Raw genomic sequence first — 18,643 nt, 5'->3', positions numbered from 1 at the left:
CATCCGGTGTTCATGGAGGCTACAGCTTCGCCTTTGTCTATGTCAATTGCAACCTAGTTTATTCATAAGAAATGTACAGTTGTGCTCGAAAGCAGCATCATTCAGTTTTTATTGCCAAACCAAGCCCCCAAGGTAAAAGCAATTTCATCACAAAAAATTGTCAACTAATTATGTGTGTTACACACGAATATTTTTCTCGTTCAACCAACGTTAACCCGTATAGCATTTTCAAGCACCTTGAAAGAGTCGGCTTCCACTTTAAGCTGACTGCGAAATCTTCTCCACCGTCACAATCAGTGTGCAAGATCTCCCTACACAGAAATACAACCATTGATCAATCCAGATTCTGAAAAGCAGTTTCATCTATATCTTTCCCTATTCTTACAGGCTTGTATCCATGTTAACACAGTATCACCTGCTGTTCGCTTCTGTTGGCATATAGTGGCAATATATATATGATGGTGACGATTCAAGAGATATGATGCTTACCATTAGCAATAGCTATGGTTGCTGTTTGGAGATGCAAGTCCGTACTCAAAAGTGAAATAGTTTTTGTCCGTCTACAGTTTCTGCGTTCAGAAGAAACCCGTCAAAGAAATTCAGTATGCCAAGAGATAATGATTTCACTTGCCAAAAGGTGAAACTTTTGCAAACTATAATCCATCACAAGAATGATTCAGCACTCATGGGCTTACAAACATAATTTTCAAGAAAACTTCTTATATTCTTGCTGCCTGTGATTGTCATACTTCGTAAACTATTTACTGAGCAAAGAGCAAGTTAAAATCTTTCGTGCAGGAAGTAGGAAATCAGCAAGCATAGGAGGGTCTGATAATCGCCGGATTTGAAGGAAGTGTTTTTAGCTAAAAGGAACCGATAAACTGAAAGGATAGGCAATGATACAACCTCCTGCATGCTATATATGGCTGGCATTTGATTTGGTGCTGTATACCTGTGCTTCACCAATTGGTAAATAACCTGACAAGGAGAAAAGCTTGTGAAGTACCTACCATATTTAGGCTTTAATGACGTGAAAAGGGAACGAAACTACAATCTTTCTGCCTCCTCCATTGGACCGCAATTCATGAATTTCCTTTTTCTCCGGTGGTATAAATCTCACCCTAACATTCTGCAATTGCCTCGTTCTGTCCTTAAAAGCAGAATAATGTCCCCTGAAGTCAAAATCCTAGGAAATAGACGACAAGTTGTCGAGTCTTGAGAGCTAAACTTCAAGCTTCCACGTTATAATATGACTGCATAACTTACTATCCAATCTGAGGGGTAATAATATGGATATCCATCTTCAAAGTTCACAGAAGATGGATAGTTTTTTGGTATCTCTGCACAATTCCACAATAGAGAGAGGTTTAACAAGAATTCATTTTTATGTACAGTAGCTACGAATATATAGAGATGACTACCAATCTATAATTACCTTCAGCTAAAAGGAGATTTGCTGGGAGGGAACTTGTGGTCATTGCTCTAACTCCTAGCAGTAGGAGGCGCCTCTTGCAGTTGCCTAGAAAACATAGATAGCTATGAGCAACAATACAATGCACGGTACAATACAATGCTCAGACATTTATGTGAATATGTGAAATAAATTGCACGGTACAATACAATGCTCAGCAGTCTCGGAATAGCCAGTCTATAAAATTATAGATTGATTAATGTAATTTATGCCTCATATCTCATCATCAAATAGCTGGATATCAAATCATTAACTTCCAAGGTTCCGATTGGTTCAAAATTGCAAAGTTTCTAATTGGAAATTTAGCCCGTTATGTATGGGCTCACACGCAGCCACGATTAGAGCCTAGCCCATATAAATTTGAGGTTTCTATTCACGACATGCAATGGTGTCCGTGGAGTGGAATGACAATGGGAATGCAAGGCCTTTGGTTCGCTGGTTCGAGTCCTGATGGCTGGTTGTTAATTTTAGGTTATTTAGGATTAATTAAAGTGGTGTGCAAATTAATCTGACGCCCACAGTTAAAAAAGAGAGAGAGAAAAAAAAGGGAAAGATCTCAATCATGGCAAGTGACGTGAGATGATGAAGGGGAAACTGGATTTGTGGGCATGGAAGAAATGGTCGGTCCAATTATGAGAATTGATGATGTTGTCCTCTGCCGGCAGCAAACAAAGAATAATAATTTGAAGGGTGCTCATAGATTTAATTTATCACATGATAAAATCAGTCAATGAGAGTGATATGCAAAAAAATAAATAAAAAAAAAAATTGAGAGCTGCCTTCACCTCGTGTCAAAATGGGGGCCTCGCAAAGATTTCTTTTTTCTAATTAACAAAAAATAAAACTTATTAGATTAAATTTGTATCCATTTAATAAGTTTGCTGGGCCTCTTGCATAATTGCATGGTGTAATGACAAATCTTAAATTGAAAATTCTGCCGAATAATTCGACCAGCCTAACCCTGTTGAATTGTTTAAATATTAGGTGCTTGGATTCTTCGGATCATGGCGCTCTAAGAATTAAAAATATTAATTAGAGGGCAAACCCTCCCCGCCACATGTTCAGGTAGCCTCTACCTAATATGGGATTCGTGCCTCGAGGATCATTGGCATATCCGCTATGGACTCTGAATCATTAAGTTTTATTTTGGATTTATATAACTAATTAAGTAGTGGATTAGCATAAACACTCCGTGGCTCCAACAAAGTACCTTACCCACTCCTTTAATACAAAGACCCGTGATTGGCTTTTAAAAATTAAAAAAAAAACCTTACGCTCCTACCTCAAACTAAATTTCATTTTTTTTTTTGATTTACATGGGTGTTCGGGTCAGCTTGCGCGCACCACGACTAATCTCACGGCCCACTGAACACCCTGCAAACCCAGTAGACATGTAAGACACCACGGGGATAACAGGCATACACATGAAGACTCGAACCCAGGAGCAGCAGGAGGAGACAAGCCCCTCCTACCGCCAGACCAAGACCCTCGGTGTACTAAATTTCACTTTGAATCATTAAGTTCGATCTAGATTTCACTTTACGCTACTATATCAAATAGAAAAATTAAAATATAATAATGGTTGTTTTTTAATTTTTTATTTAAAAATATATCAAAATAATATTTTTTATTTTATAATTTTTTTTTAATATCAGCACATCCAAACAATAAAAAATATTAAAAAAATAAAAAACAAAAATTGAACCGCAACAGCTTATAATCTTTTTATTACTATCCTTTCAGCTTGATTTTTAATCCCACAGCCAATCATTCGTTTCTTAGGCAGTGCTTCTCGCAATAATTATATTTTGCCTTGTCAAGAAGTAAGTCCTCCATCTCCCTCCTACAAGCAACCGCATGGGTTTTCAATGCAGGGTCCAGGAATTGATGTTCTTCCTAGTTGGCAGCTAATATCGAAGGTTACAAAAAAAAAAAAAACACTCTCTGTCCGTATAAATCTTTAAATTATTTTGATTTAATAATTTAAATTATTAAATATAATTTTAAAATATAATTTATATTATTTTTTAATATATTTCCTCATATTAAAAAATTTTAAACTTAAAACTTGTATAAACTCATGTTACTTATACCTAATTTTTATCAAATAAATAAAAATAGTAAGATTTTAATTTGTAACCACTTAGTTAAGCACACTATGATACTATATCAAAAAAATCATCTTCAATCAATAATTTAAATTTTTAAATAAAATTTTAAAATATAATTTATATTATTTTTTTAAAGTTAATTACCACCCAACCAACTATAACCTATTGTGTTCCTTTGGCTCAATCATCTTCCATGATCAGTACGAAACTATCCGTCCACATAAATTCGTTGCATTCTTTTTTCTACCAATAATAATTCACATGTACCCAAAAAATATATATATAGTTTAAAGTCGACGAGATTAAACCGCCAGCTATGTGATCCGTCGAGCTCATCACCTAAAACAAACACGTTTGATTTTGAATATTCAAAGGTCGGCGGTCCCTGTCCAAGTCCAAAAACTTGCCGCCCATCTCTTGTAGAACCGCAACACCAGAAAAATATTTATTTGGAGCTCATAATTATAAGCTAGTCCCTTTAATTTATCAAAGCCAACTAATTAGCTCCTATAGTATTATAACTAGCGCCATAGTTTTTATTCCAAAAACATCTTTTTCCGTAGTGAAATTATAATTATTAAATCCAGCCCGACCAACATATGTCAATCCAACGACTTGCTGATTTGAAGCACGGCCTGAGTCGGGTTTTTATTTTTAATATGACTTATTTTTACTAAAATAATATTGTTTTAGGAAAAAAAACTAAAACAAAATTGTTTTATTTTTTAAAAAATAAGATAACTTCATTTTAGTAAAAAATAAATAAATTGTCAACCCATGATCAAAGTTTTAGGTCGGACAAACCTTGAGTTAGGTCTTATGACTATGAGTTTAATTTCTTTATGTGACACCATTCTTTTTCACTTGCTTTATTTTTTAAGAAATAAAAAAAATAGAAAAACATGAGATTAGCAAAATCACTGATTTATAATCAAATTAGAAAAAATATACGTATTAAATATAAATTCATAAAAGTATAGGTACTAATTATTAGTTTTGTTAAACAACAAGGACTAAGTTATAGTTTACTCAATTAATTAGTGACAAAGACTAGCCTGGTACACAACCGCCACCTCACTTGGTCGGCGATCGCAAATCTCCTCCTTGCCAAGCTTAATTCAATCTCCACCACAAACGTGTCACCACCTTATTAACCCACAAGTCCTATTTACTAGCTGTAAAGTCACCGTCATGTCGCCTTAATAAAATGCCACTCCCTCCTGGTCTTGATGTTTTACCAGGTAACCGGTTGGACCAGTTCTTTAGCCGTTATTTCAGGTATATATAAAGGGCAAGTGTCCCTCAAGACTAGCTATAACTAAGAAAGAAAATCGACAAGAGAGCTTCTAAAACAAATATAGAGCTTGAACAAAAGTAGAAACTAAGCTCAGATTCAACGAAATGCCTATCAATAGAATTGCAGTTGGAACACCTGGAGAGGCAAGCCATCCAGATTCACTGAGGGCTGCTTTGGCAGAGTTCATCTCCATGCTTATTTTTGTATTTGCCGGTTCAGGATCTGGCATGGCTTTTAGTAAGATATCAATTCTAGTTGCTCTTTTTTGTTTCACATTTCATAGTATTTGATTACAGGGTGGATAAATTAGATCATAGTATCATATAACTCCGTGCATTGAATTTCCAGGCAAGAAATACTTGGTAATATATTGATACTGACAAGCAATTCCATCGTTAGAGAAGTTGACCCGCAAAAGTCAAATGATAAAATGGAAAAGAAATGCAATTTTACCTTTTGAAAACAACAGGCAGCATTTTTTTTTTCCTGCAAGGTGCTCACTCATGACAGGGACTAATTGGCATGATGTTTTGGCAGACAAATTGACAGACAGTGCTTCGACTACTCCTGCTGGACTAGTAGCAGCCGCGTTGGCACACGCATTTGCACTCTTTGTGGCTGTTTCGGTTGGTGCTAACATTTCTGGAGGTCATGTGAATCCTGCTGTGACCTTTGGTGCCCTTATTGGAGGAAACATCACCCTGTTGAGGAGCATTTTGTATTGGATTGCACAGTTGCTAGGATCTGTTGTTGCTTGCTTGCTTCTTAAGTTCTCCACCGGTGGATTGGTAAGACATTAACTTAAGCATACAAATCTGTTTAACAGCTTAATGCCAATCTAGAATACCAGCATGATAGCAGGCCTAAGTCGGTTTTGTTACCATTCTGATTTATTTATTTATTTTCTACTGCAGGAAACACCAGCTTTTGGGCTATCATCAGGGGTGGGGGCATGGAACGCTGTAGTTTTTGAGATTGTGATGACCTTTGGACTAGTATACACTGTGTATGCCACAGCGGTGGATCCGAAGAAGGGAAATTTGGGAATTATTGCTCCTATTGCAATTGGTTTCATAGTTGGTGCCAACATCTTAGCTGGTGGTGCTTTTGATGGTGCATCCATGAACCCAGCTGTCTCTTTTGGTCCTGCTGTCGTGAGCTGGACCTGGACTAACCACTGGGTTTACTGGCTTGGTCCATTCATTGGTGCTGGCATTGCTGCCCTTGTCTATGACAACATTTTCATTGGCAGTGGTGGACATGAGCCCCTTCCCACCAATGATTTCTAAGCATTGCATCCCTTGTTGAAATTTAAATCTCTCTCTCCCCTTTTAGACCAGGGAGGGATAAGGTTGGGATTTCCGGTAGTTTGGTTGTTGATTTTTGCATTGTTGTTGTTTCCACTGATTTTACAGCAGTGGATGGTTCCTTGTTTAATTGTGTTTTACCTGTTGAATCAATGGAAATGTTTGGTTTTCTTTGAAAACATTTAGTCTGAAAGCTGTTCTTTCGATGACTGACTTTCTTGGACACATTTAATCATATCAGGGCATAACAGAAAGTTGTTCAAGTGAAATGAGTAATAAAGCAATACCAAAACTCCGAAAGTGAAAAAAAAATGCAGATTATAAGCATTAATATTAACAGAAAGAAGCCCAGGACAAGGTTTTAAGCACCAAACCCTAGACATCACTCCTTATCCTGTATTTCATCAAATTTATAAGAACATTTATGTTCATATGGCTGAGTGCTGCCACTTCTGGTCTATTCTGCTCGAATTTGGCTGGATTGAGGATGCCTAAATCAAACTTCGCAAGCAATTCCCATCTCGCGATGCTAGGATTGATAAGCTCAGTGGTGACCACCTTTCCTATATATTCGGCCGAGAGGATTTCATCCTCGTGATTTGCAAATCCATCCTTTATCAGTTTTAGATGTTGCAACTGTGTGCTCCTGCCAGCTTGTATAAGATTTGGCTCCTTCAATATTGAAATTAACACAACATTGAATGAGGCAATTTGCAGGAGTTGTACCGTACATTCAGGTTTTTGAGTTGGATTGTACAGGCTCATCTTCAAATTTTCTCATTCCAAGGATTAATTCTTCAGATGTTCATAACATTGAGGATGAGTTTCGAAATATTTAACTAGCATTGGTTCCTATGACATCTACATGTCTTATGATCTCAATATTTCATCTATCAAAGTTGGAACAATAAAGACAGGCTTGTCTGTGTACAAAAGAGTGTCTCGTTTGGATGTGAGGATTGCCGTGTTTCACAGGTGGTATAATAACATAGTAACAAGAACATTTTTTAGCTGTGCTGTAGCTATTTCTGTTACTGTTTTACTCATCACGTCAGGATTATAATGAAGGATTCCCGTATAAGCTTGGTCAATGTAAACCAAGTCGATCGCATTTTGGGGATCTTAGCAAGACAAAGCACTTTCAAGGCCTAACACGTAGCTTCTTATCAGTTGAAGCCTTTTATGGATTTTGCCCTCCCTTACCAAGTCCTCTCTCAGAAATCCAACAAACTAACAAAACAAAGAGCTCTTCGAACAGAATTACCCTGCATGTCCTTCCCTTACTTTCTCCCCGATATATATACTTCTTCTCTGTCTAAATACACGCATTTTAGTATCTAAACTAGTTAAATGCCCCGCGCGATGCCGATGCCGCAGGTCAATTATTTTTTGCATTTCAAAAAAAGTCAAGATCTAAAAGTGTTAGGTTTTTTTGCAAAGTTATACCTAAGCGTCTTAAGTTTGGTTGAAACGTTTGACCCAAAAGTAATGTTTATAATATTAATAATAACATTAAACTTGGGTTAATCCACAGTTAAAGGCATAAAAACAACAAAAAAACAAAAAAAAAAACTAAAAGCATCAGTCGAGAACTACTTAGAAAAAAATTTAATATTAATAAACTAAATTAATTAAAAAGAAAAAATAAAAGAAAAAAAATCTCTAAGAAGAAAAAAAACTAAATAGAAAGAAATTTAACATTAACAAACTAAACTAAACGAAAAAAATTAAAAAGAAAAAAAAGCAAAAAAAATTTACAAATTAACTTGTCAAATTAGGTTAACCCGTTAAACCTGGGATTCGTGTCATGAATGTCTTGTAACTAAATAAAAAAAGTGAAAATTAACAAACTGAACCAAACAAAAAAAATTAATTAAAAAAGAAAAAAATTCGGGTTAACTCGTCAAACCATATTAAACCCACCATGCTAACCCGTTAAACCCAGGATTTGTGTCATGAAAGTCTGATAACTAAATAAAAAAAATTTAACATTAACAAACTAAATTAAACAAAAACAATTTATGAAAATAAAAAAACAAAAAAAATTGACGGTCAACCCATAATTAACTGGGTTCACCTGTGAAATCAGGTTAACCCGTGAAACTCGGGATATGTGTCATGAAAGTTTGATAACTAAATAGAAAAAAAATTAGCATTAACAAACTAAACTAAATGAAAAAAATTAATTAAAAAGCAAAAAAAAGTAAAAAATTTTTTCTGGGTTAACTTGTTAAACCAGGTTAACCCATTAAATCCGGAAAACGTGTTATGAAAGTCTGATAACTAAATAAAAAAAATTTAATATTAATAAACAAAATTAAATTAAACAAAAAATTTTGTTAAAAGAAAAAAACAAAGAAAGAAGCAAAAAAATAATCCCAAAAGGCATAAAAAAAGCTAAAAAAAATGAGACAACTTAAAAAAAAAAAAAAAAGCCTAAAGCATCAGTGTTTTACTGTGGACTGCACTGTGCAGTCCACAATAAAACATTAATCCCTTTTAGTATATGTTACAATTAATTAAAAAGCAAAAAAAAAATTTCAGGTTAACTCGTGAAACCCGGGATCCGTGTCATGAAAATCTGATAACTAAATAAAAAATTTAACATTAACAAAAAAAATTAAACAAAAAAAATTCATTAAAAGAAAAAACACAAAGAAAAAAGCAAAAAAAAAACCCATAAAAGCTAGAAAACGAGAAAAAACAAAAAAAAAACAAAGAAAAAACAAAAAAGAAGAAGAAGAAGACAGCTCAACGTTTCACTGTGGACTTGCACAGTAAAACACTAAGCAGTTTTAGTTTATTGTCAATTAACAAACTAAACTAAACGAAAAAAATTAATTAAAAAGAAAAAAAAATTCTGGGTTAACTCGCCAAACCAGGTTAACCCGTTAAACCCGGGATCCGTGTCATGAAAGTTTGATAACTAAATAAAAAAATTAACATTAACAAACTAAATTAAATAAAAAAAATTATTAAAAGAAAAAAATAAAAAAAATTGACGGCCTGTGAAACCAGGTTAACCCGTGAAACCTGAAATATGTGTCATGAAAGTCTAATAACTAAATTGAAAGAAATTTAATATTAACAAACTAAAGTAAATGAAAAAAATTAATTAAAAATAAAAAAAAAACAAAAAAAAAATTCTGGGTTAACTCGTCAAACCATATTAACCTGTTAAACCCGGGATCCATATCATGAAAGTCTGATAACTGAATAAAAAAAATTTAACATCAACAAAATAAAAAAATTATTAAAACAAAAAAAACAAAAAAAAGCAAAAAAAAAACCTAAAGGTGTAAAAAAAAATGAAAAAAAACAGCTCATCTTTTTCTAAATAGAAAGAAATTTAACATTAACAAACTAAAGTAAACGAAAAAAATTAATTAAAAAAAAAAAAAACAAAAAAAAATTCTAGGTTAACTCGTCAAACCATATTAACCTATTAAACCCGGGATCCGTGTCATGAAAGTCTGATAACTGAATAAAAAAAATTTAACATTAACAAAAAAAATTATTAAAAGAAAAAAAAACCATAAAAGTGTAAAAAAAACAAAAAAAAAACAAAAAAACCGTCATGAAAGTCTAATAACTAAATAGAAAGAAATTTAACATTAACAAACTAAAGTAAACGAAAAAAATTAATTAAAAAGAAAAAAAAGCAAAAAAAAAATTTCTGGGTTAACTCGTCAAACCGTGTTAACTTGTTAAACGCGAGATCCGTGTCATGAAAGTCTGATAACTGAATAAAAAAAATTTAACATTGACAAAATAAAAAAAATTGTTAAAACAAAAAAAACAAAAAAAAAACAAAAAAACACCCTTAAAAGTGGAAAAAAAAATGAAAAAAAAAACCAGCTCATCCTTTTCTAGATAGAAATAGATTTAACATTAACATACTAAAATAAACGAAAAAAATTAATTAAAAAAAAAAATCTAGGTTAACTCATCAAATCATGTTAATCTATTAAACACAGGATCCATGTCACGAAAGTCTGATAACTGAATAAAAATATTTAATATTAATAAAAAAAATTATTAAAATAAAAATAAAAAAAAAAACCCTAAAAGTGTAAAAAAAAAAAAAAAATCACATTCCACATTCTGTTCCTTCCCACCAAACACTACCGATGTCAGCTCCTCCGCTACCACTACTGCCATCACCACCACAGCAGCTATCTTCTTGTTTGTCCTAAAGCTCGTACCAACAATCACCTACAGCGTGGTCTCATTGCCTGTATCAATAGGTTTAAAACAGACGATGATGATTAGTCTGGATATGGTACTGCGGTTTAGCTACTGGTTTTTAAGGGCTGATTTTGATGCGATGGCCAGAAGTAGCATAGCACACAGTTTACGTTTTTTTCTGATTTATTTAATAGACTAATCCCTGATTCCAATTTAAACTTTGTTTACTGCAGGAAGTATCAGCATTTTCTCTATCATCAGGTGTGAGTGTGAGTGATGGAATGTGTTTTGTGATTGTGGTGACCTCTGAACTGGTCTTCGCCGTGTTTGCCACAGCAGAGGATCCAAAGAAAGGAGGTTTGGGCATCACTGCACCTATTGCAATGATTTCATAGCTGGTGCCAACATTTTATCAGTCTCTTTGGGTCCTGCTGCGGCAAGATAGAATTGGATTCTCCACTGAGTCTACTGGTTCAGTCTGGTGATCGTTGCCGCCATAGCTGCCCTTGAATGATAACGTGACTTCCCACTAAGGATTTCTAAGAATTGCGTCCCTTTTTAAGATATAAATATCTCTCCGCTTTCAGATGAAAGAGAGATCAAGTTTCGAATTTTTGTAGTTTTGTTAAAGGTTTTGTATTCTTCTTATTTCCACTAATTCGGTGTCAGTAGGCTAAGACCGCGTTGTCTTTTACTCGTTGAATCAATGGAAGTATTTTGTTTGCTTTGCAACCATCCAGCCCGAAAGTTCCTTTCTTTTGTTGGCTTACATAAATACTAGATGTCATATCAAGATTTGTTCAAGTTAAATAAGTAAGAAACCCATCCTAGAACTCTGAAGGTGAAACGAGAACGGATAACAATCACTGATAGACAGATAGAAGCCAGGGACAAGCTTTAAAGAAGCAAACCTTTTCTTAATTAAGAACATCCAAATCAGTGCATTTTTCCTTTTAAATTTTTTAACTCGTGAGAAACTGAAACTCTGACAACATGGAGGAAACATGTCATAAAGTGTGTTCAAACAAACTGGCGTCCTCATTGTTTACAAGAACGAAACCTCTGCATTATAGATTCTGCAGGGCCTCATGGACGAAAAAAAGGTGGCTAACTTGAAAATAAGTGTAAGTAACAGAATATGATTTATGCACAGAATCCGAGTTCACAGACCCATATGAACATGTTTAGGATGCAGTTCCTTCGTATCCTGAACTTCCACAAATTTATAAGAACACTTCCTTTCACATGACTGGGGCGCTACCTCTTCCAATTTGTCTGTACTGTTCTGCTTTGATTGGTTTGAGCTTACCTCAACAAATTTTCGCAAGCAAATCAGATCTGATGATGTTAGGATAAGTGGCTCGGTAGTGACAACCTTTCCTATACGTTCTGCCAAGAGTACTTCATCTGCTTGATTTTCAAATCCGTCTAATTTAACCAGTTTTAGATGATGCAGTTGCGTATTCCTGCCCGCTCGTATAGAATATTTACTGCTGCTTTTCATGAAGTAGCTTTTAGGATCAATCTGCACAGCGATATAAAAAATCTTAATCGTAGTTTAAGATATGAAAAACAATTTTCAGAAAATAATTTAAGTCCCTTGGACACAAGTTCATCAAGGTTTTAATCTATTACATATGCTTTTTTTTGGTATTGGAATAAAGCTAAGTTCATATCGGAAATTTTGCAGTTCTTAGGAACTAGTAAAATCTCTGTCAACATAAATAAAAAGTCTGACCTCCGTATATACTTAAAACACTTACTGTCACGAAGAGCTGCTGCAACGAAGGACATAATTTCAGGAAAGAGATTAAAGCTTCGCCGCCATCATATCTTTTGTTTGAATTATCAATCCACCACAACTCTTTTAAATTATAGAATTGGAAATCTGCAAGTAATGTGGATAGCGATGGGCAGATCAACGCCTACAGCAAAAAGTCCTAGAACTTACTTTCTTACAATAACAGTCAAAATAAACAATTCAGAACTTGTATAACAAGAAAGACTAAAGATCAAAACCAAGATTAGAGTATACCTCAAAAGTCCATTTGCATAGAGTAAGCACTTTTACGTTCTTTATAGTCAATAGAACCGAGTCAAAGTCACGGCCAGAGAAGCTACTGTAGCCAGGGCCTTGTCTGGAATCAAGCAAGGCATCAGCCAGGTTAAAGTGATATTCAGGCCTAAACCAAGGTAGCGGTCCTCGATAGCGGAAAGTGCGAAGCTTATAAGATCTGATGTGGAGAGATTTTAGTTGTGGACAGTCGAAAATGGTTAAGCTTAAAAGCTTTGTATCAGAGCCAATACTTAAAGATTGCAAACAATTGCAGCAAGTGATTTTCAAGGTCTCAAGAATCTGAAAGTTTGTCATTATGGAAGAAACTACCTCATTAGTAAGATAGGTCACTGACATCAGATGAAGACTTTTAACATAAAAGGAAGACGGAGATGGTTGGCTGGCTAGGTTTTGATGATTGAACTCTAATTGCAAGCCAAATTGCTGAGGAAACTCTTGTTTCCCAGTAGAGAAATGGAGACGAAGGCTGCCATTACGTGCAATGATAACCAAGAGGACACTACCATTGCAAAAGTGGAACCGAAACTTCCTGGTATTCTTTGATGGATCTTTCTCGTCAAAATTGGCAAGGAAGCCAGACATTGCATTAGCAACATCCTCTTCAGTGCCATGTTGCACTAAAGCAGTCTCCCACAGAAGCCTCCATCGGTTTGAAAGAAAAATTGTTTGTGCGGCGGATTCAAAGGGGAGTGAAGAAAAGATGCGGAAAAGGATCTCATCTGGTAAACTACTGATCAAATCATCCATATTGGCTTCTGTAAGAAGGACCCTGTTCAAAAATAAGAAAATCAAAATTAGTCTTGTTTCAGTTCATTTTAATCAGACTGCTTTAACAATAGTAGCGCAAACAACATAACTAACTAGTACATGCAAAATCCAGAAGAACAGAACAGTAAGCTCCTGTGGCAAAAGGCAAAAGATCACTCACATAGGCAGACAGCAAATATTATACATGTTAGCCATCTACTATATTGGATGTATATATAAAGCCTCGTTGAGGTTGCAAGTTGTTCATCAATTATTGTCCTATAATATGGTCAACGCATACCATCTTTCACGAAAATCCGTTGATCAAGGCATACACAAGGGAAATTCTTCTTTGAGTCAAGTTATCGTTGTCTAGTGGAATAGCTTCCTCTGACCATTTCAGAATGAGCTTGACATAATATTACTTAATTGTTTCTAGAGGTTCGAACACGTCAATACTAATACACTCGATGCCTGATTCATACAAAAAGAATTAAGCAGTGATAGATCAAGTACTCAATGAGATAAATAGAGCTAGTAAGAAAATCCGGTCCTGCTTCCTAATCCAAACTAATAGTAACTCAAAGAGTTCAACAAAGACAATAGAAATGCCACAAATGAACCGATAGAACTCAAGATCCACACTTAGCAAAAGATTTTACGAGTAAATAAAATATATTTATTAATTATTTTTTATGAAATAAAATTAGTCACTTAACAAAAGACCATAACTACATATAAAATAAAAATTGCTTAAGACTTCACTTATTAAACATACATAAAAAAAATATTTCTTAAATATTTTAAAAGATTTTATTTAGAGTTTTATACAAACCGTCATCTACCTTTACAAGTTTTTATTTAATATGACTAGTTGTGCAAGTAATTTACATGCTTTTAGTCCATTTAGAGAATCAATAGGATAAAAAAAAAGGGAATTATTAAAAAATGCAAGATCCCTGGTATCATGGAAGAATGAAGAAAACCCAGTACTCCAGTTCGCTCAATAAACAAGGCCAGAGAGAATTGACAATGATCCATTACATGCTTTGAACTTTGAAGACGGTGCGCCGCGTAAACAAACAGAAACGTAAAAAGAAAGAACTAGTAATTGATGATACCTTAAAATGGTCTGTCAAAGGTTTCTTGAAGATGCCCCTGGCTGAACATATCTAGAAGACCCATCTGGTTCTCTCAAAGCTGAACATGCCGGGTTTTCCTTGCTTTTTGGTCGAACTGGAAGTAGTTCAGGAAGAAACAATGGTGTCCAGTACTGTACTTTATGTTAATGATTTAGTTACTTACAGTGAAGGACATCATCTCTTACAGGGGTGTTCGTTCGATTCCAATCCAAATGCATTTATTACATTAATTAATCAATACTCTAAAAGGTGGGGGAAAGTAAGCAGCTTCCGTACATGTTTATTATTATTATTATTATTATTATTATTTTGTTTTACATGTTTTTTTCTTTTCTCAAAATTGACTTCTTCTTTTTTTTTTATTTTTAATTAATCAATACTCTAAAAGTTGTGGGAGAGTAATCAGCTTTCTTTACATGTTTTTTTTATTATTTTTATTTTGTTTTACATGTTTTTTTCTTTTCTCAAAATTCACTTCTTCTTTTTTTATTTTTTTTTAAATTATCTTAACCAAAAAGGTGTGGGAAAGTAATTAGCTTTTTTTATATTACATGTTTTAAATTGTTGCAATGTATTTTTTATTGTTTTTTTTATAATTATCTTGATAAATTTTATATGTTTTTTTATTGGATTGATTGAAACTTTAGTTTTGTAGTTTTTATTTTAAAAACACGGTGGATTATTATAGTGTTTCTCTATATGATTTTTTTTGTTATGATTTTTTCTAAAATTATCTTTATCGATTTTATTATTTTTAATATTAAGCTGGTTAAAAATTATTTTAGATTTTCTCATGAAACGCTATAGATTGCTATAGTGTTTCCCGGCTTTGTTTTTTTCCTTTTATTTTTTTTATGATTTTTTCTAAAATTATCTTCATTAATTTTATTTTTTAATATTAAGTTAGTTAAAAATTTAATTTTGTAGTTTTCTTCTTATAAATATAAATATTATGGGCTGTAAAAAAAAATTCATATAATTTTTTTTATAAATTTACGATAATGCAACAACATGTCATAACCCACCACGCATGGCACGGGCATCACACTAGTATCTATCAACTACGTGTAGAAAGACAGGTTTGTTTTGTTTCCTTGTGATTCTTGAACACGGTATGGGGGACAGGGAGCCTTGAGCAACTACCTAGAGCATGACCCTCAACGACACGTCAGTTCTACTTTTAATGCTGGATTGAAAAGTCAAGCTCAATACTCAATATCCCGTCTCCAGATCCAAATCCAATAAAACTATTCCAGCTCTGTTTAGGGCCCAGGAGAAGATTTCATAGAAACTAGAAAGGAGACATTTGAGACGAAAGGCCTCGTGACTTGGCTTTTTTATTTGTCTTTTTTTTTAACAAGGTATTTTGAGGTTAATTGTTCATTTTCACATTAACAAAAATCTAAAGCACGTAGAAAAAGAAGTGTTGAAATATCTTGATTCATTATGGATTAAAATATTGTGATTGTTATTTTGTTGTTCTAAAAAAATTAATTTTCTTTTAGAGGTAAATGAATGTTAGGGACTTGATTAGGAACAATTCGATCTATTTTTTTTTGCACAGTATAATTACTTAATTATTTTTAAAAACAAAATATTATTAAACTTAGGTTTGGAAGATTTTTTAATATTTTACTTTTTACAATAAAGTGAAATGACTTTGTTGTCTTTAAAATCAAGATTTCTTTACTTTGTTTTCAAGAATTTATTTATACTTACCAGGAGCAACTTGATCTTTTTATATTTTTTTATAAAATATAATTACTGAATTACTTTTAAAAACAAAATTTCACTTGGGTTTAGGAGCTTTTTTAATATTTTACTTTTCACAACACAATAAAATAACCTTATAGCCTTTAAAATCAAGATTTCCTTACTTTACCTTGAAGAAGTAACTTGGTTTTTTTATATTTTTCTTTGAAGAATATAATTACTTAATTGTTTTTAAAAGCAAAATAATAATAATTTAGATTTAGGGGTTTTTTCGATATTTGACTTTTTATAATATACAAAAAATAACCTTATTGCCCTTGAAATAAAAAAAATCCTTGTGGATTTGCTTTGGTTGCAAAATAAAAAACATCCTTAGTGTTTTTTTATTTGTCACAACGGGGTTTATCTCTTTAAACAGCGCGTGTGGCATAATTCCTTCTGGCTTAGCACCAATTTGCTTTTCCTTTTCTTATCTTTTATCCTCAATATCCATGCTTTACTTTTCAAAATTTCACAACAACCCTTTGATTTATTTTTCCGTTGAATTTAATCCTTGTTATTTTAATTGATATTTTTTAAATTATTTCATATAATTAAAATTTATTTTTAATTTCATTATTCTTTAATTTTTTTAATCAATTGTATTTGGTCTTTATTTTTTTTATTTCTATTTATTTTATTTGAAATTATTTTTTAAATTAATTTTTTTTATGATTCCATTCTTCATTTTTTCTTGCTATTTCTTTACTTTGATTTTTTTAAAAAAATAAATTAATATATTTTTTTTATAGATTTCATCATTCAACATTAAATTAAATTTTTTGATTGAGATTAGGTTAGTGATTTAATGGGTTGCAATTTGCCCGAGTTAATTTGTTTTTTTATTATTTTTTCAAGCTTGTATATTTTTTTAATTTTATCCTTTAGCATTTTATTTAATTAGAGACTGAATTTCATTGTTTATTTATTGCTTTTTATAATATTTTTTACTAATTTTAAAAATAACTTTAATTATCTCATGTATGTATAATTTTTAAAAAATGTATAGAAATGGGCTAACAATTAGACCCATTAACACTCTGTGTTTCGTGTTGAATGACGTTTCCCGACAGTGGAAAATTTAGAGGAATTGCCATCATTAGTTTCAAGGTATCTACCTAGATTTAAAGAACACTAAAATCTTAGCACTGTTCTTCATTAAAAGATCTTCACTTCTTTTCTGGGTTTGAAAAGCTGAAAATTTGATGGCAGGAAAATCTGCTTCCCTATAAAACTAAGCGATCACCATGAATCAAATTTTGTCCGATTTATCATAGTCGCTGGCCAAAATGCTGGAAATTGATAAAAAAAAAATTGGAACTGGTGGGTTACTGTGAAGGAGTCACTGCTAAAGCATAAAACATGGATGGAATCAGAGCAATGCTAAGATAACTCTTTGATTACGTTGATTCTAGGAGAGGCACACAGATGTTAAGATGTACTGAAATGAAGTTCCAATATTTTGAACTGTGAAAGTTTGAAACTTCTCTCCTAACTAGGCTGATTTCTTGTATTGATTCTACTGCAATTCTTCCATGCAGACTGAAGCTGCTGCCAAACGGGCCTTGGTTTTTGATGGATCTGACATGCGAGTAACTAAAAAACAACATTTTACTAACCTGTCCATTATTTGTGTTCGCCCACGGCTCACCCCCTCAACATGCTTATAGAACTTGTAATACTTTTTCAGGGGCGGATTTTATCTGAAAATTCAGCCTTACAGGACAACTAGAGCCAACAAGGGTGCCAATTTTGCCCCAGGAATTGTGGAGGGTTTCAACAGGATATATGTTGGAAATTTGTCATGGGATATAACTGACGATGGCCTGAGGAAATTTTTCTCAGTTTGCAAAATATCATCTATACGTTTCGGAAACAGGGGGGTTCCGTGGTTATGGTCATGTTGATTTTTCTAACAATGCCTCATTAGCACTAAAGTTGGATCAGCAGATTTTCTGTGGGAGACCCATCAAGGTAAGTTGTGTGGTTCCTAAAAGGGAGCAAAACTCCAGGGAGTCAAATGCCTATTAGTTGCAGAAGCAAACATCCAATCAAGTGCTCTGCCTATGGCTACGAGTGTGATGAAGTCAATGATGGTGTGCCGAGCATTAGCAGTGGCAAGATGAAGAGGAGGACCTGCTATGAATGTGGTGAAAACTGAAAAGGGGAACATTTCTACGGCTTGCCCAAAGAAGCAAACTAGTGATCCAAGAGATTCCAATACAAGTTAAATAAGTGGTTTTCTAAATTTGTTTTTCTTTTCTGATTTACTCACCTAGGCAAAGAGATTTGCTTACTTCATATTTTTGCTGGAGTCTCTATGAATTCCAGTATAATCTGTTTTGGACCAGTCATAGGCACTAGTTGTTATATTGTTGTATTCCAAGTTAATCTGTTAAATCAGTTGAATTGAATGCACTGGATCATAACTTGGATATTTTTATTAATTCAAAATCAAAATTCGTTGCTCATTTCTTAGCTGCATGGAAAGTCCTTTCTCTGTCTCAACTCCCAACAAGATTGGACATAGTTAGATCTAATGTCAGTTGAA

General features: G+C 33.3%; 2 protein-coding genes and 2 long non-coding RNA genes across 5 annotated transcripts; 2 read left to right on the top strand and 2 right to left on the bottom strand.

Annotated features, from left to right (window-relative positions):
- Window positions 1-133: 133 nt before the first annotated feature.
- LOC133705520 (uncharacterized) lies at window positions 134-1,644 on the bottom strand. Its single transcript, XR_009844281.1, has 3 exons — window positions 1,436-1,644; window positions 490-1,340; window positions 134-311 (listed from the first exon to the last, which is right to left on the bottom strand). It is a non-coding gene; the product is annotated as an uncharacterized LOC133705520 (long non-coding RNA).
- A 3,237-nt stretch (window positions 1,645-4,881) lies between these two features.
- Window positions 4,882-6,365, top strand: LOC133705518 (aquaporin TIP1-3). Of its 2 annotated transcripts, XM_062130775.1 has the most exons (4): window positions 4,882-5,116; window positions 5,417-5,667; window positions 5,794-6,130; window positions 6,298-6,365. In XM_062130775.1, exons 1-4 carry the CDS (start codon window positions 4,984-4,986, stop codon window positions 6,360-6,362), a joined length of 786 nt encoding a protein of 261 aa, XP_061986759.1. In that variant the 5' UTR covers window positions 4,882-4,983; the 3' UTR covers window positions 6,363-6,365. The 2 variants fall into 2 exon arrangements, with proteins under 2 accessions (XP_061986759.1, XP_061986758.1); XM_062130774.1 differs by having other exon boundaries at window positions 5,794-6,365.
- A 3,918-nt stretch (window positions 6,366-10,283) lies between these two features.
- Window positions 10,284-11,106, top strand: LOC133704122 (uncharacterized). The gene is made up of 2 exons (XR_009843996.1): window positions 10,284-10,468; window positions 10,608-11,106. It is a non-coding gene; the product is annotated as an uncharacterized LOC133704122 (long non-coding RNA).
- Window positions 11,107-11,358: 252 nt separating this feature from the next.
- LOC133704836 (F-box protein At2g39490) lies at window positions 11,359-14,552 on the bottom strand. The gene is made up of 4 exons (XM_062129855.1): window positions 14,320-14,552; window positions 12,410-13,220; window positions 12,138-12,299; window positions 11,359-11,899 (listed from the first exon to the last, which is right to left on the bottom strand). The coding sequence occupies exons 2-4, from the start codon at window positions 13,196-13,198 to the stop codon at window positions 11,537-11,539; spliced, it is 1,314 nt and encodes a 437-aa protein (XP_061985839.1). The 5' UTR covers window positions 13,199-13,220; window positions 14,320-14,552; the 3' UTR covers window positions 11,359-11,536.
- Between the last annotated feature and the right edge of the window lie 4,091 nt (window positions 14,553-18,643).

The sequence above is a fragment of the Populus nigra genome, chromosome 10 (assembly GCF_951802175.1).
Source record: "Populus nigra chromosome 10, ddPopNigr1.1, whole genome shotgun sequence".
Classification (NCBI taxonomy): Eukaryota; Viridiplantae; Streptophyta; class Magnoliopsida; order Malpighiales; family Salicaceae; genus Populus; species Populus nigra.
This window is presented reverse-complemented; position numbering and strand designations above follow the sequence as displayed.